Source organism: Colius striatus, chromosome 8 (assembly GCF_028858725.1).
Source record: "Colius striatus isolate bColStr4 chromosome 8, bColStr4.1.hap1, whole genome shotgun sequence".
NCBI lineage: Eukaryota > Metazoa > Chordata > Aves > Coliiformes > Coliidae > Colius > Colius striatus.
Genome location: NC_084766.1, coordinates 24,803,377 through 24,828,703, shown reverse-complemented (window position 1 = coordinate 24,828,703; position 25,327 = coordinate 24,803,377). Strand labels below are relative to the sequence as shown.

The window sequence follows — 25,327 nt, the reverse complement described above, 5'->3', positions numbered from 1 at the left end:
CTGAAGCACCTCAGAGTGGATGGATGCCAGCAGTGCAGAGCAGACACTCTGAATCCTCCTTGCATTATGCACGATGAAGATACCAGGACATCAAGGGTAGTAATTCTTACAACTAAGCAAAAATCTCTCAGAAAGGAGTTTGGACTCATCTGCAGGGACAGAGCAATCAGATGGGTGGTACAATACAGAAAGAATATTGGTGAGATGGGATCAGAGAAGTACATCCCACCACATAGCTCTAGAGCACCTGGAATATGAAAGAGATCACCTTGTCCATATTGAAACAGTTGTTCTGTATCACTCACCGCTGAAAGCTATCACTCAGTAATGGAATAGTTAGACACAATACTTCAACCTGACAGTGACACATGAAATGACAGGCTACAGGGTGTGGTAGTTTACACAAAAGGGCAAAAAAATCTAATCCCAGAACAGAAATCTTTTTCAGCATACAGAAGAAGCTTCTGTAAGTGCATGATTTTGAGTTACACCTTCCAGAAGAGCCATATGGTACAAATCATGGCCACCATTGGCACACAAAAGACTAATCTTGAAGAAACAGAAACTTCTGGCACCACTCTATGTTCCATGTCTACCACCACACAGGGAATATCCTTCCCAATCCAACTGCCAGCTTACTGCTGTCATCCTGTTGGCATCCTTCAAAGCTCATCTGAATCAAGCTCTTATTGAAAGGCAAGAAAATTTGGGGTGGTGTAGCATGAAGACATGAGCAGTGTGACAGTCACAGCAACCAAGGTTTCATTATGCTAAATGCTTTGCTCATGTGTTGGCTCATTTTCCTCTGTCTTTTATCCACTTTTAGCTCATGAAAGACACCAGTTCAGTGCGACTCAGCATCCCCTAACTCCTGTCAGAGAGTCCACAGAAGATAACACCCTACCAGTGGTGACCAATTGGGTGGGAGATAAGTGAAAGATTCTAAAAGAGCTTTTCCCAAAAGAGCTTTGGGACAAAGACCTGTGTCTTCATATAAATCCCACTACACTGCTTCTCCACTGCAAGTTGTTGCCATTCCTAAAACTATCCCCTTGATCCTTGGCTCTGACAATTGTTGAAGCAGTTTTTCTTCTTGATGTCAAACCACCGAGCTCTCCTACCAGACTTAGCTACAACAGTAAGGCTGTTGTAAGACAAGATTCAAAAGGACACTTCAAACCAGCTGTCTCCTCTACTGTTAGGAAAAGGCACAGTGCTCAGAGCAGACATGACTTCAGCACTGTAGCACAGAAGACAGAGGTGAGTTTCTTACACCAGGGCAATATCCTCCACTATCACTCTCCTTTCAAATGCCAATGGCAGGCTGAGGAGCAGCCTCCCCGCTGTCTTCAGAGAGAGTCAACGGTCCTTTAGAAGGGTTAGGCTGCTATCTTAGGATACTATAGCTCCACTTCCTACCTCAGGGCACGAGCTCACATCCTTCAGCCTCATCTGGGAGGAGGAACAGTGGAAGCTGTTCGGCATCTGCACCTGGGGGCTCTCACCGTGCAAGAAAGGTCCATCCCTCTCTGTACCTCCCCACCCCTAAAAGCAACACTTTGAAAGACAGGGGAGGGAACAGACACCACTCTAATTGTAGGAGTGAAACCTGGTATCCTCTGCTCATCTACCTTTGCACTGCATTTCTGATTCTCTTTGAACCTCTGGTACAGCTTGTCAGGTCGCTGCCCTCCAGAGAGATCAGAAAAAAAATCCACCAGTGATTACTACTGTACACTGACTTGCAAGCTGGAAAGAGAGGGAGAAAAAGAGACAACAGCCTCCATGTGTCAGGGTATGAAAGGGCTGTGACTGAAGTCCCTGAAAAACAAACCCTTAATTTAAATGTTAATGAAAGTGCTTAAGAGACATCAGAGGCTTTCGTTTCTCCACAAGCAGCAGAATCACCAGGTCTAGAATTTATGGCCCACTTCACCTCCCCTCTCCCCTTCTCTGCTCCATCAGCCAGAGAAGTTAGGAAAGGAAAAAAAACCCTAATTTTAACATTAACTCCACACTTCCAGCCTGGGATGCAATTGCTAAATTATCTGTTGGCAGGACACTGATCAAAGGTGGAAAAACAAAGGCACACTGCACAAGCGAGTGAAGGTAAACAGCAGCCAAGGTCTGGTGAAGTTACCTCTTCCCCCTGTAAACTTAAAAACCGAAGAGAAAATGATCGCAAACTGGAAATAGAAACCTCAAACCATAAGGCTGCCAGCCCCCTCAACTAAGTTTTTTCTGTCACATCGATTAAACAGACGTGGATTCTCCTGTGCAAACCAAGCAGCAAAAGAAAGATGCTTCCTCCAAGCTTTCTGAGACAGACTTTCCCCTCAAGCAAAGGGAAAGATGAGAAAAAAAAACTGCAGGGGGAGAAAAAAAACCCACTTCAATATGCAACACAGCTCCACAGGATTAGAAACAGATGTCTGGGTTCTCAGATAGCTACTGCCTCCCAAAACTTACTCACCTGCCCATAGCACTAGTGAGCCAATTCACAGAGAAAATATATACATTAAAATATTGGCCAAAAGTGCCAAAGAGAGAGCAAATCATCAGCCCTGTGAGCTTTAGAGGTTAAAGGAAAGAAACTGAAGCGAAGAGAGATAAATTGCAATTCCTCAAGCTATAGAAATGTTTGTGTCTGTGTTTGTTTCTAGAGGAGAGGGAGAAGGGACACATATGCTTGCATGTTGACCCATGTGAAGACCACCAAATAAGAGTCATTATCACACAATTAAAGAAGATAAACCAAAGTCTTCTTCCTCCAAACATCAAGGGAACAGTCAGGGCACAGGTGTCATTTTAGCTCCAGAGGGGAGAAATTGATACTCATTTCCTGCTCTTCAGCTCGAAGGTGAAAGAGCACCACGTCAGTTATGACTATTGCATATAGAAATCTGCATCCAGATCACTCTCCGAGGTCAGCAAGAGATGGTAGTTAATGCCATCCCCAACTCTGCCAGGCTGCCCTGGGAGCTCACAGTTGAGCAGGTTCTTCCTCCCCCTGCTTAAGAAATGGCTGCAGGTCAGAGTCCCTGCTGAATTATTCAAACCAAGCAGGCTCTACAGAGATCCCAAAGGACAGCAGAGCTGTTGCTGCCTGCTATTTTGCTGGCAATGCACAAGCTAGAGTCAAATCCAGTTACTCGTCCCAAGTCCTAGCAGACTCAGAGAGGTTAACCGCACAAAGCTGGGTCAAACCAGAGCACCAGTGCAGCCAACAGCTCATCTTGATACGCAGTAGGGGACATCTGCTGACAAAAAAGTGGAGTGAGAACTGAAGGGGGGAGGAACCTCATCAACCATTTTAACTCCTGCACGTTTCAGCTTCAATTGTACAATTCAAACTAGTGCAAAGTTGCTCTGACTCAGATGGGTTGTTTAATGCAATCTGCAAGATCAAATTGTTTCACTTTCACAAAGAGTTTCCAGATAGCCATTAAAAAGAAGCCTTTAAAATTAATCATTTTGATTGTTCCCAGTGGAAGAGGCCCATTCAGTGAAGGTGCCTGTCTGTAACTCTTCTCTTCCTTCCTTTCCCCAACAAGTTTTGGGTATGTTTTGCAATTTCTCTGAGGTTGTCCATAGAGGCAGAAGTCTCCCCAGATGTTACTTCCCCATAACATTCCATAGGAGAGGCAAATAGGTTAAAAGAGATCCAAAATAGTATGTTAAAATAGAGGAGTTGAGTCTGATCTACAACACTGCACAAATAAGAAATTGAACAAGTCCAGCCTTTTAAATTTGACTGTTCACAGAATTACTCATTTTCCTTCAATTTAAACATTCAATGCAGATGGCTAGGCTTTGGTACAAATTCTCCTCCTCTCTGAAGTAAACTTGCACTTCACCAAGGCAACATTTGCAAGGAGAGGTCACATACTGCAGTAGGTCAATGACACAGTTGGAAAAGCGGAGACCATCTTTTGGGCATATTCACCCAAAGCACACATCTGCCACAATGAGACACATCACAGTTGCTTAACACTGCCCCAAATTGCACCAAAACTTGCCCAGCTGTCAATCTATAGTAGCACATTGAAAACCATTTTTATGCCCCCATTATCATCTGTCTTGGTTTAAAATCCAACACATTTCAAGTACAACATGGGAACATCAGCTTTCACAATAAATATTTTAAAATCTAAAAAGCAAATGCCATTGGCCAGATCCAGGAGGAGTCAGCTTAGATTGGAACTTTTTTCATCCAACACTGAAGAATTTCTGAATCCAGGGTTAATAGTAAATTTAACAAAGTCCACGTTTTTTTCCTTTCCCTCCAGTTGGCAAGCTTTATCATGACTAGGAAAAAAATGTACAACAAATATTCCCCTAAATAAAGGAATACTTCAGTAGTAAAATATACACCATTATGTTTCTGCAGCCATAAACATCAGGCAATTGGACCTCATTTTCTCCCTAAACCTATCCCTCAAAATAAACGTGTACAAGAGCCACCTTTCTTCCCTGCCTACTGCCACCTCAGGGAATCACAAAGCATGAAGGTGGTGCCACTGTTCCACTAGAAAGCCCTGGGTTTGCCTCACTTTGCATATTTGAATTGGTCCGCTGCACTCAGGCTTGCCCTGGTCCCTGAGCACACATAAGTCACTGCAGTAAGCACCAGTAAATGAAAGTTTAACATCTGCGTGACACAAAGTTCAAAAGGCAAATGAACTTGGGGGGAAGGGGATTACAAGCAGCTGTGAAACATGGTTTAGGGTACAGAGCTTCTCTGTAAGCACTAATCTGCAGAGAAGGATAGCTTTGGAGATCAATTAAAACAGTTGCTGGATACTCTCAGACTCTTCTCTAGTGCCAATGTGAGACCTGCTATCCCAAGCGCACTGTCCAGTACAGCGTGCAGAAGACCTGCTGAAAATGCAGAAGGAACACAATGCTCTCCTCATCCCTACTGCCCTGCAGGTAAGGATCCCCAAAGCAATGAAGCTCTGATAACACCCATGGATGTGAAGGCACTTCCATGGCTCAAAAGGACTAAGCACAGTTTTCCCTTGCACAGTAAGAAGGGAAGATTCAGTACTCTTCAGAACACTTTTACCCTACTTAATCTTCCTTACTGGCATCACTCTGCAGATCCTCCAAGCATACAGCTCAGCATCAATACACAAGAGCAAAGAACTCTCCTCCCTAGCTCAGCACATCTGCAGGAAGATCTCTGTAGTGACACATGGAAAATGTTGACAAATCAAAGAATACTCAAGAAAGATGCCTGAAGCCAGTGGAGCTGTGCTTTAAAAGTACAAGTCTCTGAAGTTCAGTTTGGGTGTACAAACACTATCCTCTGGAGCAGCAGTCCAGCAGAGCAGGACCACAGCAGACAACCCAGCTGTGGGTCAGGTGCTCATGGGATACTTTTTAAGGAAGCTGCACTCAGAGGGAGCTACCACTGAAAAGCAAGACAAACAGTTTCAGTCCTACCCATTAACAGCTGAGGTTCAGTAAGAACATAACCCTGACCACTTTAGAAAGTCTTAGTCCTGGCAGACCTCCAGGTCAGGAAACTGCAGCTTCTCCAAAGCACTTTGCAGTGGCCAGAGCTAGAGGCGTTCTCCCTGCTCTTACCCTACCACGCACAACTGATTGGAGCTGTTCCTGAGCTCCGTGTGTCCATAGTGGAGAGAGTTGGCAGGTTCTCAGCAACGATAGGCCAAAATACCCGGGTGGTTGGAGCCTGATTCTACAGCAGCTCTACACTATCAGAACTATCTGTTCTTGTGGAGGAGCTCTCAGGTTACAGCAGCACAAGCAGGAAGATAGAATCAGGAGGGCATGTCAAACGTTTAGGAGGAAGTGGAGGTTATAGGCCACGTTCAGCCTCACTGAGGAACAAACGCATCCAAGCTCTGGCAAGAAGGATGAGGACTGCAAGGGAGGAAAAGCTTCACACACAAGTGCATGGGGATTGCATATGGGTGAAATATGGGCTCTTGCAAATAAAACAGAAACCGCAGAGCTCCCCAAAGCAGACCTTACTAGAAATCAGATATTATCTTTTTGATACTCACCTTCATTAGACAGCAAGCAATAAAACCTATTAGTGAAAAATTCATCTCCCCTGCCCCTTGCCCTGGCCCTCCCCCACCAAATGCCCTCCTGCTCTGATCCTCTCTCTCTTCTAGGATGGCTGTGATTTGTTCTGAGAAGCGACAGGTTTATAGGTTAGCCGACACCTTCTCTCTGTGGAATTTTAATTAACTTCTCCCATGGTCAATATGTTAAGGAGCAGGGTTCCCATTATACAAGGGCAGCAGCGTGTTGCGGGCCCTGCTATATCAGCCGTCAAATTGAAGAATTAATGACGTGGCTAATTGGCTCTAATTCTCCACACTCCCCCTCCCAAAAATACAGAGGGGTAAGTGGGGGGTGGTAGGGTGGGTTAGCCAGGGAGCCTTGCACAGTCTACAGTCTCATAAAAAAAATGAGTGCATTATTTAACCCCTCCTTGTTCATGGGGTAGCTGGTCCACCACTTCCCATTTATCACCTTGCAGGGAGGAAAGGGTGGATGGGGAGACTGTGGGTAAATATTGTGACAGAGAGTGTGCACACTGGAGAGAGGAACGCTGTCCTGACAAGAGGCCACCTCAGTAGGTCATCACTTACAAGTAGGAAGCAGTATGCCACAGGGCTCTAACCAGCCACAGTGCTAGAGCCAAGGCCTGTCTGCTAGAAAAGGGGCCCTCACAGCACAGAAGAGAGCAAAGGGCTTCTATCTGACACCTTGCAACAGTATTAACATCCCTGGCACTTCTTCAAAACCACTGGGATGAAGACTCAGAATCCTAGCAAGCCTTGAGGTTCATTTCCTAGATAATGCCGTTAGCTTTGTACCACTAAGTTTCTGCTGCCTGCAAAACAAACTTGGAAATCAAATAAGGACAGTAGTTGTGGAAAGTATTTTGGTTTTGCACAAGCCTAAGATTCACTAGCTGCAGACATCACATGGGTAGCAATGACAACTCTTCTTCCTCCCTTCCTTGAGGAAGGATAAGGAAGAATCTCTCTTGCATGCAGAAAACAAGCTTGACATTGAACCAAAGAGACAGATCACTGCTCGTCAGTGTAAGATTTTAACAGTTAGAGTTTTGAGTTTCTTAGATTTTTTCACATCCTCAAGAATAGGAGCACTTTGAAAAAACACCCTAGAAGATATTGGTGTAGGTACTGCCCTTGTCTCTCACAATGAAGTTGTAGTTGTAGCATTACACCTGCACTAGAAGCATGGGGCTACAGAAGACATAAAACCTCTTTCCCAGTTCAGCACGCTCAGAGAAAACTGAGCTCTAATCATTACACACAGCTCCCAGGAAAGGTTCTTTTTCCTTGGCATAACTTCTGCCAGATAATAAGTTTCAATCTTTCCAGAAAACCACAAGAAAATCTGACTCCTGGTTTCTAATTAGCAAGCCAGAAGTTGCTCTGCAAGTAAGAAGGAACAGGTCCCACCTGAGACAGTACCAGGAATACAGGGCCATTTTCACAGCCTCTTTACCTGCAGATCTCTACACTGTTCTGGGAAAACAAAGACCACATGCTCTTTCCCAAGCTCCTGCTGTAGGCACAACCACCTGGTCAGCCTCCACCCAGATCAAGTCCCTGAATTGTCACACTGGTACATCAGAGTGATATCTGTGGACACATAGCTTATCCAGCTCCTTTACTTCTCTCTGTTTGAAATCGGGAATAAAGAGATCTCTGTTACCTTAATAATGGGCTGATAGCAATGGACCACACTCGATCCTCTGTCTGCACTGTATGTAGACACTGCCCAACTCTGCCCGCGGACAGGGACCAAACCTAAAGAGAGAGATGCATGTTATGCCACATCACCCAGAAGGTGCAGAAGGTAGGATGTACACTGCTCACGTTGTGCAGGAAGAGTTGCCAAAACTGCAACGTTCACCTTCCCTGAGATCCTCTCCCTGAAATCCCATTACTTATTTCTTAGGAGCAGAGTCTTCAATCGCTGACAGAAACAAGCACAAGTTACAAAGATTCACCTTCTGAGTACAACCATTCATCCCACTGGTAACAGAGAGAGCCTCCCCCATCAGCACGAGCTCTCTAGGGCAGCACTCAACACAGACACTTCTCATCATTTATAGTTAAACCAACAAGAAGTGGGTTTTGTTCAAATCTCTGCTGTTCCTTTGAACTGTGTGAGAAGCCTGTGTACCATCCCTGAAAAACTTCCATTAATAGCTATAAAATTAATCATTCACTATCCTGCAAAACATGTTTTATAAACCCACCTCCTTTCGATCAAGTTTCTTAAGTGTCCCTCAGGCTATTGTCAAATAAGGACCCCTGGCTCATTGAAAAGGTGAAACTCTTCCCTCTCCCATCAAATGCATATATGCACACCTCCTTCCACCAGCTCACCACCCCTCTTTTGCTTCTGGGTCCTAATAAAGCCCCCTCAGATTCTTGGGGGACCTCTGCTTGTGGCCCTCATTTTCTCCACCCTGTCTTCATTCTTGGCCCACAGGACTCAAGCCCCTCAGTTCTCTGTAACCAGCCCCCAATGTTTCACTTCAAGACTTCAAAGCCTGGAGTGCCCTATTTGTTTGTTTGTTGATAATGCCCAGGATTGCAGGCTATTCTTGTCAGCGGGGAATTTAGCACCTAGTGTCAGCAAAAGCAGCAGAAAAGCTTAACTCTTTTAAGGCATCCCTATCTCCTACAGGTTAAAAATATTGCTCAGAGCACACTATCTGGTGCCTATCACACAGGAATGTACATTAGCAGCTCTTCAGGGCTTAGTCCTAATCAACACTCAGCAGAGCCCTCAATAGCTTAGACTCTTAGAGCCCCTTTAAAAGGTTGGTAGGGATTCCCTTCCACCCTCCAAGAGTCTGATTCACACAAACAAGGCAGTCTACAAAAGAGATGATAAAAAGAAATAAGAAGCGAACATCCCAGAGCCTATGCTGTGGAGAGCACTGGGTGGGCACCATCTCACAGTAGCTGCAAGAAAAACAACCTTAAATTCCTCCTTTGGCCTTGAGGAATTTGTTCTCAAGGTCAGGGAGGTTTGTCCTCTGGCTGCCAGGGAAGCAGAAGGCGGCATTCTCCCAGCAAAGAAGCTCCACAGAACATAGAGGAACAGCCCTGCTTAAATGTGAGACAGAGCAGCATCAAGGCCTTGCTCCCAGGAGGCAAGTAGCATCCCCAACAATGTCCTTTGCATCTAAACACTGCTCTGCTTGGCAGTGATTTTACCCAGGATTTTACACCCGTATGGAGGGATCAACAAGAACAGATAGGGTCATGTAGTTAAGCAGCCTGTCAGATAGTTACCTATAACCACATGCTTGCTATAAAACCTTGACAGAGACATTTAAGCCTTTCTTTGCCCCAACTTCCTCTCTTGCAAAACACAAATAGCAGTTTTTCCTCTTATCTCCATTAACACTCTAAAATATGTAGTGGGGACCAAGCCTACCCTGAGCAACAGCCAAAGCTTTTGACATACAGCAACCACTTCCAACAATGAAACAAGTGGTTGTGAAGATGCTACAGGTACTGCATCATGTTATCAGGACAAGGGGGGAACACGTATGTGGAGTTCCCTAAATTACTAAACCAGAGACAGTTAAGAGTTTGGGAGAACAACTGTCCAGGTCCATGTAGGAAAAGAGCACTGTTAATGAGAGACAAAAAAATAAAATCAACAAGGTCCTGCCTCAAAAAAATTCTATGTCAGGACTCAGTGATGCTAACTGGAAGAGGAAAAATGGGAGCTAGTAGTATTCACAGTCTAACTTCCCTCCTGGTTTGTGAATCAAGAACCATAAAAAACAACCCCCAGAACAATGACATCCCCCACACTCTCCCCAAAAAAAAGCCCGCCAAAACCCATAAGTAATCAAACAACAGAACTACACGATCTTTAAGGTCTCTCCCAACCCAAATCATCACCCCACAAGTTTAGAAAAGACATCGTGATATCCCTTAAAAGGAATGAATATACAACAGAGACCAGGTGAAGCAGCACTGCATCACAAAGCAAGGATGTGCTTGAGATATACAGCAAAACTCAGACTAATTGGCATGGATCTCCACTACCATGTTAGACAGACGTACAGTGAAAGAAGCAAAACATCAGCTGCCACCTTCTGCACTTCCTAGTTTAAACCAGGAATTGAAGTCATAAAGTACTGTCAAATCTTTCTTAAAAAGTCTTGGCACGGCAAGCACCTTTCAGAGACAGGAGCCTATGCCAAGATGCCCAGCACTCCTCCTGCAGACACACAAGAAAGGGCTCACAACAGTTCTGCTGACACTTAAACATTCATGGAACAAGACCTCCGAGGTCACCTCTGCAGCATTACCTGCAGGTGCTGGAACATGATTGCTCACCTTTGCTGTCCTGTCCCGAGAGCCACTGACAATGAGGCCACCTTGGAAGTCCACGCAGTTCACCTCCTGTTCATGCGCAGAGAACTTGACGCTGTAGGAGCCATGGATCTTGTGAAGGACAATGTTCCCATCTCTGAAAAACAAATCCCCAGGCAGGGACTCAGCATCAGCTGCATCTCCTTTGGCATGCACCTTCCATTAGTGCTTAGGAGTGACACAAAAAAGACCGGGACTGATATCTCATGGCAGGTGAAATTCATGCAGCATTATTAACCCTCCATTCCTCACACATCACCAGTTCCCTTGCAGCCCCACATCTGGCCAGCCAAAGCCTGATCTGTTGCACATGAAAATTTTCCTGGCTATCTTTCCAACCTCCACTTTGTGTTAAGCTGCAGAAATTAGCAGAGCAGCCATTTCTCCTCCTACTGCTTTGAGCTTGCCAGAATCCTGGCTAGATGCTGAATGCCTAGAGTAAGGGAACAAGCAAAAGGTCATTCTCATCCATGTCCAAGCCTCAGTTTTTAATTCATTTCAGAGCAACCGTGCAGGGTATTGAGCTTTGAATTAACCACACAAACACTTAAGATTTTTTTGTTAATCAATACAGTTAGTGGAATTTAAAATGCATGTCTTCATTTTCACCTGAATTTTGGCTACAGTTCACAAGGGAGAGCCTTAAGATATCCAGGACAGATAGTCATGATTGCATCTCCCAATTCTGTGATTACGTTCTTAGTATATTAATAGCTAAAAGTTTATAAATAACAGTTCTGTCATTTGCTGTAATTGAAAAAGGCCAGTCTAATGCACAATTAACTGGAGAAGTGTGTGTGTATGCTGGAATGCTTGGCAGTTTTCCCCCTCTTCACAATTATATCAGTAGGTCTAATAAACTATACTTGTCTCTAGAAACCTTTATGCGCTACTGAAGTCCCAGTTAACCAGCAGTTCTGAACAGTGTAGCTACTCTGACTCTAACAGAAGAAAACTGTACATGGTCAGGACTGCCTGACCAGTCCCTCCTGATTCAAGAGTCCCATGGACATCTACACAAGTTCAAAACAGAAAAGGACACTTTATAAGGTCCTTCTTACAGAAGACTCAGGTCCTCCAGTGATCTAGAGCAGCTTTTTCAGGACAGAAACAAATCATAAGACAGGATGCAGCAGCAGCTGAACACAGTGTGGATGCTGTGTAGCAAGGTTTACCCCTCAGCTCCGGGCTGGAGTTGCACAAAACCTTCCCAGCTTCACTACCACACTCTTTGGGCTCCTTCATTCATTCAACTTACCCCCCTCCACTGACGATATGGGAGTTGACAAGAACAAAGCGACATACATCTTCCTGGTGGCCAGAGAAGATGGCCTGAGGGTGACGCTGCAAACCCGCACCGTCTGCACACAGCTGGTAGGCCTGGATGTTCTCTGCTTGAGACAGGTACAGATGCTCCCCATCCAGCTCTATCCAGGGCATCAAACTACAAACAGACAGCAGGTTGGAGGTGTGCAGGAGTGCAAAGAACAAAAACCTCACACATAAAAAGGAATAAAAGAGACTCCTTATGTAAACACATCAACAAAAGCAAATGCTCACTCAGGAAAACTGAAATTGGCACTGCTGGTCACATTACATCGGGGCTTAACACAGCAGCACAGATAGGAAGTGAAGCTTCTCCAGCAACATACAAAGCAGATCACATTGCTGGCATTTTTTCTAACTAAGAGCTAAGGAAAAGTAAGCATGGAATCTCTGAAACAGAAGATGATCAAAAGTCTAGTGAGTTTAGATAGGAAATACTTAAGGCTCCCTGACACCTCTTAAAAAGTATAGGGCTCATGAAAGAAACTAGACTATCAGGCAGTTGCAAGCTATGCCAAGCATTTCTAGCAGAGTCTTCAATATGAAGCTCTTGGTGCAGTCAGTCAGACTTGATTCTGCACATTGTTTACCCATGCCCAGCACAGACTACAAAGATGACACTGCACCACGGGTCTTCATACAAACAGAGGGTCCTCCACCTCCTGCATGCTGTGCATGCTGCTCTGTAAAAGCAGCAGAGTAAGCCTGATGGTATCCAAGAAATTGTGCTCATCATGTAAAGGAGAGAATTTTCTACATCCACACCTCTTCCACTGCCTGTCTTTCAGAAGAGCCCACACACTCCTTCTGTCCCTTGCCATCTGAGAGACAGTGACAGGTAGCAGGACAAGAGCAGGAGACTGCTAAAGGAGTTGTTTCAAAGTATCGAAGACTGAAGTCACAAGTGGAAAGCATACTTAACTTCCTGGGAAACCAGGAAGAGAAGGAGACACTCAAGCAATGTCCGAATCAAGTCTGTCATCACAAGTGGCTCGTTTGTTCTTGAAACAAAACCAAAACACAGAAAACCAGACAGGCTACAAGGCATTGAGCTCTTTGCTCGTGATCTTGCTTTTGTGTAGCACCAGAGAATCTGCAAATAGGCTTTCTGGGCATGGCAAAGCCAGTTACAAAGAAATATGGGGCTTACATCTTGCAGGGCATGGATGCATGAAACCATCTCCACTCTGCAGTCATTGCTGAGTACACCAACACCCATGCAAACCTGAGCAAAACCAGAGCCTTGCCATAGAGCAGCCTTTCAGTTTTCAAACTGGTCAAGAACAAACTGTTTTAAAAGCAGAGGGATTTCTCATTAAAATTTGTGTCTCTCTTTTTTGCAGATCATTCGTTCTTAGAGGTCATGTTTTCTGTATCAGTAGAGCCATTACGCACAGCCCCACCTCGGAACATCACAATGAGGAACCAGGAACAAGCAAGAGGACAAGATTTCTTTTAGACAGAAGGTTCCTGCTTAACCATTCTACGATTCTATGACTGCATTCATCTCCAATAACAGGCTTTCAGTCACACAGACAAAGCAGTTGAGCACAGGCTATAATATTCATCTGGGACTGGATCATATGCATGGAAAAAGTAAGAGGCATCTTTCAAGCAACAACTTTGGGTTTAGGTGGGCTTTGATTTCCCCTTCCTTCCTCTACTCCTACGCAGTCCTCTAAAAGCAAGTGAATATCCAGCTTATCTAGACTACAGACAGTTTCTGTGGCTCTCCTGTTGCATTTTAGCTTTTTACTTTTTTTCTATATCTTTTTCATAAGGAGAAGTAACAAATTTGAACCAAGATAAATGAAAATTAGAGGATGCAGTTTGGATGGTAGCCTCATTAAATCAGTCCTTGCCTTTTCACCTGGGAAGCTGGTTTAGTAATGATCTCTAACATCCACAGAGCCCGTCTTCACAGATGGTTGCAAGCACTTCAAAGGCAGGTATACAACCTGCACCAAAAACCACTCTGCTCATTAACAGCTGTTCCCAGGACTTTAGACAAGCAGTGGCACATTATCCACCACTTCAATCTACACAGCACAAAAAGGCATGAAAGCTCAGTAGCAGGTCCCTGTTCTTCAGCAGTTAACAAACCATAGTCTTTCTCATTTTTCCTTCTGTCTGATGATGTGAAGGCTGAAAATTTAGATGTGCTGTTCAGATAAGAGACCTATCTTATGCTTTGCTTTGAACGCTGAATACACCTTTCCAAGCAAGACTTTAACAACAATCTCTCTCGTTAATGTCAAACATAACTTTTTTTCTAGTGAATGAGAGAAGCATAAGGCAGGAGAATGTCAATTAGTATTTTAGATTTGCACAACCAAATCAGGGGCCAGCATAAATCATGGGAGACAAACCAAGTGTTTTGAGGGGGCACAAGCCCACATCTGAGATCAAGGTATGGTGACTGTGAGAGCAAGACAGGCAATTGCTCACAGTACACAGCAACAGACAGGAACATAATAGTTGGAAATCTGTCATAAAGATTGCTAAATCCAACTAGAACTGCACAGATCAGAAAAATGACAAATTCAAAGTCTTACTAAGAAAGGAACTCTCAGCTCTCAGAGTGAAACCCTTGGGCAACACAGCAACTCCAGTTACCCCACATGCACCACCACCCAAAATAGATCAGCGACACCACTTGTAAGGCACTGTGGATCACCAGGAACAGGAATCATATCATTTCAGGACACAGATGCAAATCCCCACAGCAGCTGACACAGGACAAAATAGAAGAGAAAGGAGGCACTTGCTTGCATTTCCATTTCAGGATGATCTCCCTCCGGCATCGTCCGTGCCTCCAGTTCTGAGATACTTTCACCCTTTCCTTCACAGGAATGCCAGGCGCTCTGCAGACAGAGGAAGAGAGAGATTAGCAACCAGGACTGAAGCTAAATGGACAACAAATACACTCAAACTCGTCATGGGTAGGCTCTCACTCTGGTTCCACAAACGATAAACTAGCAAACATTGATGGTGCATGAGCACACTCATGAGACCTGATGACAAAGGAACACTGAGCAGAGTGGGTGCTTATCAGCATAGAAAGCCATCCCTGATGATCGCTGGTATACAAGCCTTAAATCTCATGAAGAACTGATCAAGTACATTGAATGCAACACAGGTTCAGGCAAAGTGTAATCAAAACAAGATGACACTGAAAGAAACTACCAGAACAACCAGAGAAACAGGAAATCATTCTTCTAATAGAGACTAAAGCAAGCCAGTCACTCTACAAGAACAGATGGAGGAAACACTAGTCAGGACAACACTGAGATCAGAAGCCAGAAGAGTGTGCCTAGCCAGAAGGCTAGTAAAGAAGCTGCTCCAGCCCCACGCCTGCCTGGTATCACTTAACCAGATACACTAATTACAAATCAAGATATGTTCAAGCTAAAAATTACATTAATTCATCTATAATCATTCGATGCACACATGCCCCAGGATAGACTGTCTTTTGTAGCAGCTCACCAAATAACAGAGAATTCCACCACATTGCCAGATAATTCTCCACTTACAGTCAAAGAAGTTCCTAAAAGGGATACTGTAGTCCATAAACAGTTGCTGGGATACAAATCAAAGTCATTGGGATGAGCTGAAACAAGCCAAGATTAACACAGTGCAAGAGGTGATAAAAGGTAGGTACCACTGAGACCAGGGAACATTAGCTCCCGTCTCTCACTTTTCATAAACTTAATTATTCAATATCCTTGGTGGAGCTGCTTAGGTAGAAAAGATTAGAAAAGTACAAACAAGAAGAATCTCTTCAAGTTACCCTTTGTAACTAGGGCTTGTGAATCACATACTAGACTACATGAGTTTATCCCATGCTCATGTATTTCTCAACAGCCAGCATTTCCAGATGCATTGTTTGAAAGGAAGATCCTTGAGAGATGGTGACTGGTCCTCAATCGAACCAGCTCTCTCCTCCCATCCCTACCGTGCCAACTCACTTCCCAAAAGTGGGATTTTTGGGTACTCTGTCATTTTTAAAACAAAGATTAGCTCCCTGTAAATAAACATCTCCTGTGGTTGTTAATGGGTGTAGGAATCTCTAACTTAACCCTGGGGCCTGGCCACATTCTCATTTTCCCAGCCTTCCTTCCATAGCCTCAGGCTACTCACCCTTCCCTCCCCTTTTCTGTGCTTTCCGGCACTTAGTCACCATTACAATTTGACTGCATTCCTGGGCATGTGACCATTTTAAACAAAAACAGAAAACACACAGAAAGGCTTCACATCCCCTAGAAAGTTTTGTAGTTCTATGTTTATCATCAGTAGAGCCACACCAAATAAAGCTGAATTTAGGAAGCGACGAGCTCTTTATTTCTCCTAACCCTTTAAATATTTAAATATATGTAAATATATGTAAATAAATATATATATAAATAATAAAACTCTAGAGTTAGCCTAGGCTACAAGCAGGGGAATTCCTTTTTTAAAGAAAGCACTTGCAGGAGCTCGTGGGGCCAGATAGTGTCTGAGATGAGGAATGCACAGCACTGAAAAGTCAGGTCAGGTCCAGCAGCCTCCTCATCGCTTATTACTCTCCCAGACAGAGTTCAGGCTCTCCGCCTACATCCAGTTCCATCCATGACTCCAAAACACTTCTCCTCCCCACACTAAAACCTCTGCTAAGTTCTCCCCACGTACAAATTTTAAGTCACCAGCTTGCGGAGTGATGGAAAACGCACTCACGCCACAACCCCCTCTCATTGAGCAGTGGCCCAACCAGACATCCTGAGCGCAACGCACACACCCTGCGAAGGCCAGATGGAATTTCCAAGGCTCTCAAAAAGGTGAATCCAAGGTCAAAAAAACAGCCTCCATCTTACACTCATGGTGACTTTTCTAGTTGGGGGACAGGCCTTGATCCTCCTGCTGCTGAAAGAGGCATATCAGAAGAGTCACACGTTGCCTTGGCCCACAGCAACCAGCTCACCACTGCAGTTACTCCTGTAACAGACCAAGGTGTCTTGGCCTTTCACATGAATCAACAGGTCCTGTCTGGAAAGGGTGAGGGATGGATGGGAAGGAACCATATGGTAGAGAGAAAGTTGGTTTTGGTTTGTCTTTTTGTTTGTTTTACTATTAATGGATCCAGTCTGCTTCCTCCATATAGCAATTCTGGATCCAACACATGTCTTAGAAGCATCTCCCTTTTTATTTCCCAAACATTTAATTTATTAATGATAGAGGCAAGAAAGGGGACAGAATATACAGAGGCCATGAGAAAAGGGATGTACAAATTGGACTGGTACATCCTTCACCTTTGCCAACACCAAGGTAGCAGAGACTGAATTGCAATGATTTTCAAGTGCTGGTCAGACATTTGATCCCCTATACCAAAAGTTAAATCAAGTCCAGTGATGAAATCAAGTGCTGAGATGTAATTTGATTTGCTTCCTCACCAGCACTCCCCCAGAGCAACTCCCAGAATACATCAAAAAAATGGTGATGAGCATCACTGCAATACATAAGAGCAGTTCTCAAATCTTCTAAAGTTAGAAAGGGCATCACCATATAAACTTGATTAAAAAAAAAGATCCTTTTCTCCCCTACAAAGACTACTTTGCTTCAGTCATCATCAACACACTTTCTATACATGTAAATTTTTAAGAATTGTTCCACCATGACCCAAGACAATCAACAGACATCACACATATACACTGTAACCAAGTACCTCACTTCAGCAACTGGATTAAACACCCAAAGATTCAGGAGGCTAAACCACATTATGAAGACAAACCCTGCAGAGGGACCACTATCCATCCACCAGCCAATGAATATCCTGACCTTTCTCAGTATGCAACCCAGCAAAATCCTAAGCCACATGCTTAAAATTCAGTACATGCTTAAGTCCTCTGTGAAATCAAGATCCTGGCATTCGCGTTCTCAGAGAACCCACCCAACAGTGAATTTCAACTGCTGAAGGCTGACTCACTGAGGAAGGACTGCTGTTTTTTGTTGATAAAGTTACACAATCCAGAACATGCCAGGCTATCTTTATTATTAGCTAATTAATCCAAAAAGCACTCTACCAGGATCCCAAGCCATATGGTGCAATACATGAGCTGTGCCAATGCATGTTTCCAATTGCATGCACTCCTCAAGGAAGCTCCCTTTAGAAAGACTTTGTCACGCTAAAAAAAGAGAAGCTGAACACGTCCTATATCCCGAGAGTGTTCCAGGATAAAAGTCATCCCAAGCACCCCATTACAAAGGATTGTTCATTTCCCCCTTCCTACCTCACCCCACCTTCCAAAAAAAAAAAAAAAGTTGAAGTATTTTGCTCAAATTATGGATTTCCTCTCTTTCTTGGCAGAGTTACCAAAAGAAATGTAATATTCCTTCTGGACTCCACTTCCCAGCTGCTGAAGTGAGAGACTGAGACTATCCCCCCACAGTGCCATTGACCCAGGTGACCTCAGAAACCATGGCAGTTGCTGGCCTGGGCCCCAAAAGAATGCAACCAAAGGATCCGTCAGGCAGAGACTAAATCCATCTCCTCCTAGAGCTTCACCTCCAACAGTTTTTGCCTTGAATGATTCCCATCCCAGACAAAGTCTTTTGCCACCAGAAACAGTATTTTTGCAGTAGCAAGAGCTTCTGTGCTTTACTGCATCCTGGAGAGATTGGTACTGGCCATCTACAATTTCAGCATGTGCCAAAACAATGGTGCCTGCAACAACATATACCATGTTACAGAAGATAACACCAACATGTCATACTGTATATTTTCCCAGCTGCACGGGGCATCTTAACCTACAGAAGTCCTTCACGTTTTGCTACATTTGAAGTGCTAAAGAGCTTGTCTAGAAATGCAAGTCTGCAGAGACCTGCTGAGCCCAAATCTCTTCTGTGGACAAAATCTGCTGTCTGCATAAAAGCTGTCACCAGCCCGCCTCAGGCCTGACTGGAAGGGTCACACAGAGGAACAAATAGGTCACTGTGGCTAAGCCTGACTTTCAACCTTGGCCCTGTAGCAGGTATGGCTAACATAGGGACCAACTGCACTTATTTGTGTAATCAGCACCCACCTGTTGAGTGGCAGGGCCTCAGTGCAGTTACAAGTCACAGGCCACCAACAGACAGCCGAGAGGGAAAAGCTATTTCTGTCAGGAGCTCCTGTTGCTGTCCTCCACAAGTCGGCTTGGCTTGCAAAGCGTCTCTTCCAGGACAAAAATTCCACCTGAATTCCTTTAGCATATGACCCTTATTTAGCTTACTGCCAGGTTCAGCCTTGTTTTCTCTGCTCCCCTCTTTTTTATTTGACATGGGCTCCCATAACTGAGATGGAAGGGAGCTCTGCAGACTGTTCTCTTGCTTTTCCTCCTCTCCTCTGGCACATCTATGCTATCTCAGATGTTACCAGGCTGTGCAGGTTTACTGCTCCACCTTGTAGTTCTCATGAACAATCCATCTGAATGAAGAAATCAGAGACTCTAACATGAACCAGAGCTGCAGGAACACTGCTGTACTCACAGCAAGAAAACCTTACACAGGCTTCCCAAAAAAAAGTCATGACCAAGACTGAGCCAGACCACTCTGCCATCGGATGCTCTCTCCCTTCCGAGTGACTGCAATGGGATCATGGCTAGGAACTCCAGTCAGGGTTTGGACTCTCTCAGGGACTTCTGTAGGCTTTTTGGAGATGAAATCTAGACTGCTTCCAAAAACATGCGTATCCCTGCAAAGGTCTGAGAAAACCTGCAGCTGCTCAATAGTTATGTATATTTGATTTGAAAGAGTAGCCTACGGGGGCAGTATTTGGATAGTGAAATAACCCATAGCTAGTTCACTTATGCACATTACAAAGATAACAGTAACAAGGACAGCACACTTTTTTTTTTTTTCTTAAGCCCTGAAAGAGCCACAATTAATCTTTCACTTTGAACTCATGAAGATTTTAAGGGAAGGATAGGCAAGTCTGAAAGAACTCTTACAAACAATTTCACATTCCCAGAACAAGAAGCAGTTTCAATGTTGTGGAGCTGTCCTGTCAGATCCTCCTGTCCAAAACTAACAGTTTAAGACAGAATAAGAAACAAATCTAACAGGAGTTTCTAAAAACCACTGACTTTTCCAGCAAAAAGCAATAGCTGTGTGCCCTCTTCCAGGCTTCTGCGGTTATTGCAATATCCTCCCTGGAGTATTGCCCTCTACATCATGTGTACCAGTTCATTGCTGACTTCATTTCTTACTTTAAAGTAATGAAACTTTGGTAAAATAAGTTGTAAAGGATGAAGGAAACTGAAGCAGCTTTACAGGCACTCATGCTCCCTCCCCCTCCAGTACTGAAGGCAGAGGGCTCCTATGATTGCTGCAGTTTGCATTTGGATTTGACTGGCTGAGATTGGCCATTTCCTGCTCCTGCAGGTGTATATATTTTTCCAAGATCTGGAGAAAACACAGGTTTTATTAACTCATATAAATGCTTACACAAGCTCTTAAATATTCAAAGATGATAAATTCATCCAGTAATTAATCTGTTTCTCTGGACCAGAGAATATACCATGGTCCTAGTGGGCAAGGCAGAACAAGAGACAGGGAGAGATAAAACACGCAGTGGAACATTTCTATACTCAGACAACAGCTATTAATATATTACAAAGAGCACATTGTCAAGCTATTTAGGTTGCAACTTTTAACTTGCCCTCTAAAATTCCTTCGTAACAAAAAGGAAATAAGTTTAGCCCAGCTGCAACTTTATTCTTTTCTTCCTTGCTTTATTTAAAGAACCACCTTGCAATGAGCTCTTTGCCTCTCCAATTTCCCCAGTCCAAGGTGGTCCAGCAGGCAGGCATTGGATGAAGGCTTAAAGCACTCTCTGCTATTCCTGGCTCTGACACTGACCTGCTGCACAGAGGGCAGCTTGGTTGACATCTCTCTGCCTCTGTTTCCCCTCCCAGCCCTTGTTTACCCTGACTATTTAGGCAGCAAGCTCATCAGGGCAGAGACTGCTCTTGCTGGGCCTGTACAACAGCTGGTAAAACACAGAAAGGCTACCAGGCACAACTGTAATATCACTACACGCACCAAAACCCCCAAAGGCTTTGTGCTACTGCTCAGCTACAGTTTAGCTGCAGAAAGAGTTCTTAAGCCTGAACTTTTCTGTGATAAGCTGCCATGCAGTTTTGGGACAAAACTCTTCATTCACCTTACATCAAGAAGATACAGCTCAACTCTTACTTCAGCTGCTCCTGTGACTGAGTGAAGCAAAAACCTTCAGTGTTGCGATTAACTTTTTACCATTCCTATGACAAGGTCTTGTTGTGATACAGGTCTGTAAGTAAAATTAACATGCCTATGCAGAAAAAGTGGTAGCCTGACACAGACAAGCTTACAGGACAGGTGTCAAGAACCACATCCACCTAAAATCTCTCTATACTTCCACAATAGTGACATAATACTCCAACAAACATTTACTTACTGCCAGTTCAAAGAAGAAACAGTTAACATTAAGAATGTGCTTTAAAAAACCCTTCCAAGTCAGATCCTGCTGTCCCTAACATAGAGTAATTCACACTGACGCGAACCTGGTGATTCCCTTATTTCCCCCGCCAAGGAATGAAGTGTAGAGAAACGTAGCTCAAAGCAAACTTCTTCCCTCTTCAAGTGCACAACTGAATCAATACCTTAAACACTTCCCTTACATCTGCAGTTTCTAATTACCTGAACCTACCAGAGAGGGCAAATAAAAGGAATTGCCAATGTTGTGCCTTTCAGCGTTAACAGCTACTGTCTGGGATCAAGTCCACATCTTCCTTGGACGACATCAGTAATTCAGTTTAACATCATTTAAGCCTGTGTATGTGTCCTGAGATAACCACAGGTGGCAATTTTTAAAAGTACTTAGTCAGGATGAGAAGTAGATAGTTTAAAAAGTTAAATCAAATTGTTTCAGGTATGCTACAATTTCTCATTTCCATGCTGCAAACAGCTAGGGTTTTGCAAACTGCTCCTTATAATTTTTTTCTCTTCTCTATTTGGCATAAAGAAGCTCTGTAAGCAAGATGACTGCACAAACAGTTGTTTCACATACAACCCAAAGCCTGCTCCCTCTGATCTTCTCATTACAATTATCTGAAGATATACCTAACAGAAACAACATTTGAAAGAAATGGTGTCATTTTCAAGCTAATCACCCTTTTAAAAAAATGGGTAAGTGGGGGCAGGGGGATAGGTTTCACAGCTATCTCACACTCTAGGCTCAAATTTATCTCTATTTACAAAGCATTAACAGATGGCTTATCAAAAGTCATTTAACAGCAGAAACGATCAAACTATTCTGAGATGTTTTTTCTGTTTTAAACAGTAAATATTCCCTAGACTAGTTTTTAACTTATGCCAGCCTCCCAGGGATCATCAGTTTAAGATCTAATGTTAGAACCATGCATGGTATTTCTTTAAGTACATTTACCATAAACTGTTCCAGCTTTTGCTTTCTCAATTGCAGGTAGTATTGCACCAAAACCTCTTAAAAGCAAAAAACAGTGTTCACCTCGTGCAATGTTACCCAAGATGTGGAACAGAAGCTTCAGCTCTTCAGCAAGTCAAAGCCAAGCTTGACAAACTCAAGATTTACTCCATATCACTAAGAAAGCACAGTTATCAAGGAGGTGCAGCTATCCATCATCTTCATCACCATTCTATTTACCCAGTGATATTTTAGCTTAAATACCTATCTGGGTCACATTTAACCTACTAGGTTCCTACTTAGAATTAGTATCATGGAGAAAGACTGCATGCCCAGAAGCTTACCTCAACTCCCTCCCCAGCTTGTATCAGTTAGTTAAACAAAATATAATCCCTCTCTGCAAATCTTACTGCCTTCACCAGTAAGAGAAGGAATCTTGGATACTGCTCTTGATCTCGGAGACGTGCATGAGGAGTAAGCAGTATGGAAGAGACATGACTATTTAAAACTCTCAAACTGCCAGGGAGACAAACTCTTCTTCAGCCAAGTAGAAGTTTTACAGATGTACTACAGCTCAACACATGCACTCACACTGGTTCTTCTGGAGGTGTATAGATAGCCAGACTCCCCAGTACTGTGATACGTCCTTGTCTTTTATCTGTTGCCAGAACTGTCTACTCTGATGGAGCCAAACTCCTGCAAATGCCCCCAGATGGTGGATTTCCACACAGGGAAAATAAATGCTTGGCTTTCTCCGTAAGATCTATAGCACTATTTCAAAGAACTGAAGATTGTCTGAGCCTTCCATGAAGTTAAAAGTAATTAAAGGATTCATCCTCCAAATATATCTCAGTGTTCCTGCATAACCAGCTTGTATAGTCACTTGGTGTGTTACCCATGATTGAACTCCCTAGGACCAGGGCAGTGCTGACCAATGCCAAAAGCAGCACCCAGTACAGGAGTTAAAGAAAACTTGAAAATAGGACTCAGCATAAAAGCACATCCTAGAATTAGTAAAAAAAATCCCTCTGTTCATAGCAAACCTAACAGCACTGAAATCCCTGGGAACTTATGATACTTAAGCAGCCTTTCCCTCACTTAAACCCTCTGACCCAACAAACCTCTTCTGTAGCTGTTTATAGGCCTGCATTCCTCTGTGGGGGGGAAGTGGTGGTCCTTACATACACTGCACCTGCTCTGCTGTACACCTGATCCCTCTTGCAACTGAAGGAGCATAGTATCACCTTATTCTTAATGAAAAATACAGAACTTCATTTCCTTAGGAGACAAAATCGTATATCACAGTAGACAGAGTCCAGCACACAGTCATTCTGCAGTGCTTATTCCTGCTGACTTCCAAGGAACTTAACTTGTAAGCTGTGAAGACTGAATGGGTTGAAGGGCTGTCCTGAAAACCCAACACAAGGATTTTCAGCACCACCAAAGTTCTGCTCCTGTCTGCAGGAGCCATAGCTGTTTCTCTAAAGTCTGTGCTATTGATGAGAGAGCACTACAAGTCAGTAAAATAGGCCTCAAAACCTGACATCTTTTCTTTTTGTTCATGTCAACGGTGTTTGCAGAAACAATACTGAGTCATCAGATGGCAAATAAGATCCTGGGTTGACAGCTAAAAGGAAACCTTAGCAAAGAATTCACAGATCCTAAGGTCCTAAACTTCCTCTTGGGATCCTTAAAATAGCAAGGAAATCCCACACTGTGTGGTTGCCTCTGAGTGGTGTTTCTTACTCTCATAAATTTAAGAAAGGCAATCTTAGGTGCTTACCAACAACTGTCAAGGCCAAAGCCCCAAAACCAATTGCTGTGTAAAGATGTCAGTGTCACACACAGTAAAGGCAAGAGGGTTTGCATCTATTCCTAACCTACAGTGTACTGTTGAATTGTGGGATGTAAAAAGAAGAGGGGGAAAAAAAGGAAAAAAACAGCCCCTAACCACAAAACCTTAAAAGCCCAGAAATCACAATGAGACCAAGAGCCACCTTCCCTGAGACAGCAGGCACCAGCTGTACCAGCAAGCTGCTAAGCAGAACCCAAGATATCTATTCCTAGGGCTCCTCTGCCACGAAGGTTCTTGCACATAATAGTGTCCACTGGCCGCTCTCCAGACTTCACCGGAGACACCAGCCCAGGCCTCGCAGCTTGCTGAGGAGTCTTCTGAGACCGTGGCAGGGCCCGCAGCTCCGGAGTGGGGACGGACTGCGGGCGCACAGGCATCACCCCAGCCGCACACGGCCGCTCCGCCCCGCTCCCACCTCCCCTAGCTCGAAACCCTATATGTTTTGTCAGGGCGACCGAGCTGATCTGGAGAGAACGTCGAGCCCCAACATTTGAGGGCCGCTCCCAGCGGACCAAGCACCGACAGGGCCCGGGAAGGCCCCGCCACGCTCTCCCGCTTCCCCGTGGGAACAAGAAGCGCCTCCCCACAACCCCCCAGTCCTCCTGGGCAGAGCCGGGGTCAGGCCCCCCCGGCCCGGGGCCGCCACACGCGGTCCCTCCCCTCCCGGGGGCGGCCGCAGCGCGGGCCCGGCGCTACGGCCCTTCCCCTGCCCTCGCCGCCCCTCGTGGCGCAGACTAAAGACGGCGCAGCCGCGCTTCGAGAATAGCCACCCCCTTCCCTCCGCCCCCTGACGGCGGCGGGAAGCCCCCCTTAGCGACTACGCCAGGAGCGCAGAACGCCCCTTAGCAACCAGCTAGGCCGCAGCATCCCCGGCCTTTCCTAGCCGCCGCGGCCGCCTCCCCCCCCCGCCCTTCCTCCGGGAAGGCCGCGCTTACAGGTCGGTGCCGAGCTGGGTGAAGCCGGAGTTGAGGCAGCCACGGGCTATGCCCCTCCAGAGGAGATCGCGGCTACTGAGGAAGCGCAGGCGGCGGCAGACTTGGCCCAGGCGGCCCAAGGCCTGCACGTCCAGGTAGGAGCAGATGAGGAGCAGCAGCTCCTCGGGTAAGGCCCAAAGCGGGGAGGGGGGGGAGGAGGAGGGGGGGGAGGCGGCCCGGGATCCCCCCTCTGCCTGGGGGGATCGGGGGCTGCCCTTCCTCCCCATGGAGCAGCAGCTCCCGCCCCTCCTCCCCGGGAGCCGGAGCTGCTGCTGCCCGGGGGAGGCCAAGCCATGGACGGGGGCAGCCG

At 44.9% G+C, this 25,327-nt stretch overlaps 1 protein-coding gene across 1 annotated transcript; it reads right to left on the bottom strand.

Moving 5' to 3' along the window:
* On the bottom strand, positions 1-25,327 carry FBXW4 (F-box and WD repeat domain containing 4). The gene is made up of 6 exons (XM_062000922.1): positions 24,979-25,327; positions 14,522-14,617; positions 11,686-11,871; positions 10,392-10,524; positions 7,732-7,826; positions 1-149 (listed from the first exon to the last, which is right to left on the bottom strand). Exons 1-6 carry the CDS (start codon positions 25,242-25,244, stop codon positions 146-148), a joined length of 780 nt encoding a protein of 259 aa, XP_061856906.1. The 5' UTR covers positions 25,245-25,327; the 3' UTR covers positions 1-145.

Excerpts from the sequence above, each read along its gene's own strand:
- FBXW4 (XM_062000922.1), bottom strand. The coding sequence starts at position 25,244 with ATGGGGAGGAAGGGCAGCCCCCGATCCCCCCAGGCAGAGGGGGGATCC. Across the intron at positions 14,618-24,978 it reads ACCCAGCTCGGCACCGACCT|AGCGCCTGGCATTCCTGTGA; the intron begins GTAAGCGCGGCC and ends CTCTGTCTGCAG. Across the intron at positions 10,525-11,685 it reads CATATCGTCAGTGGAGGGGG|AGATGGGAACATTGTCCTTC; the intron begins GTAAGTTGAATG and ends TTTGTTTTTCAG.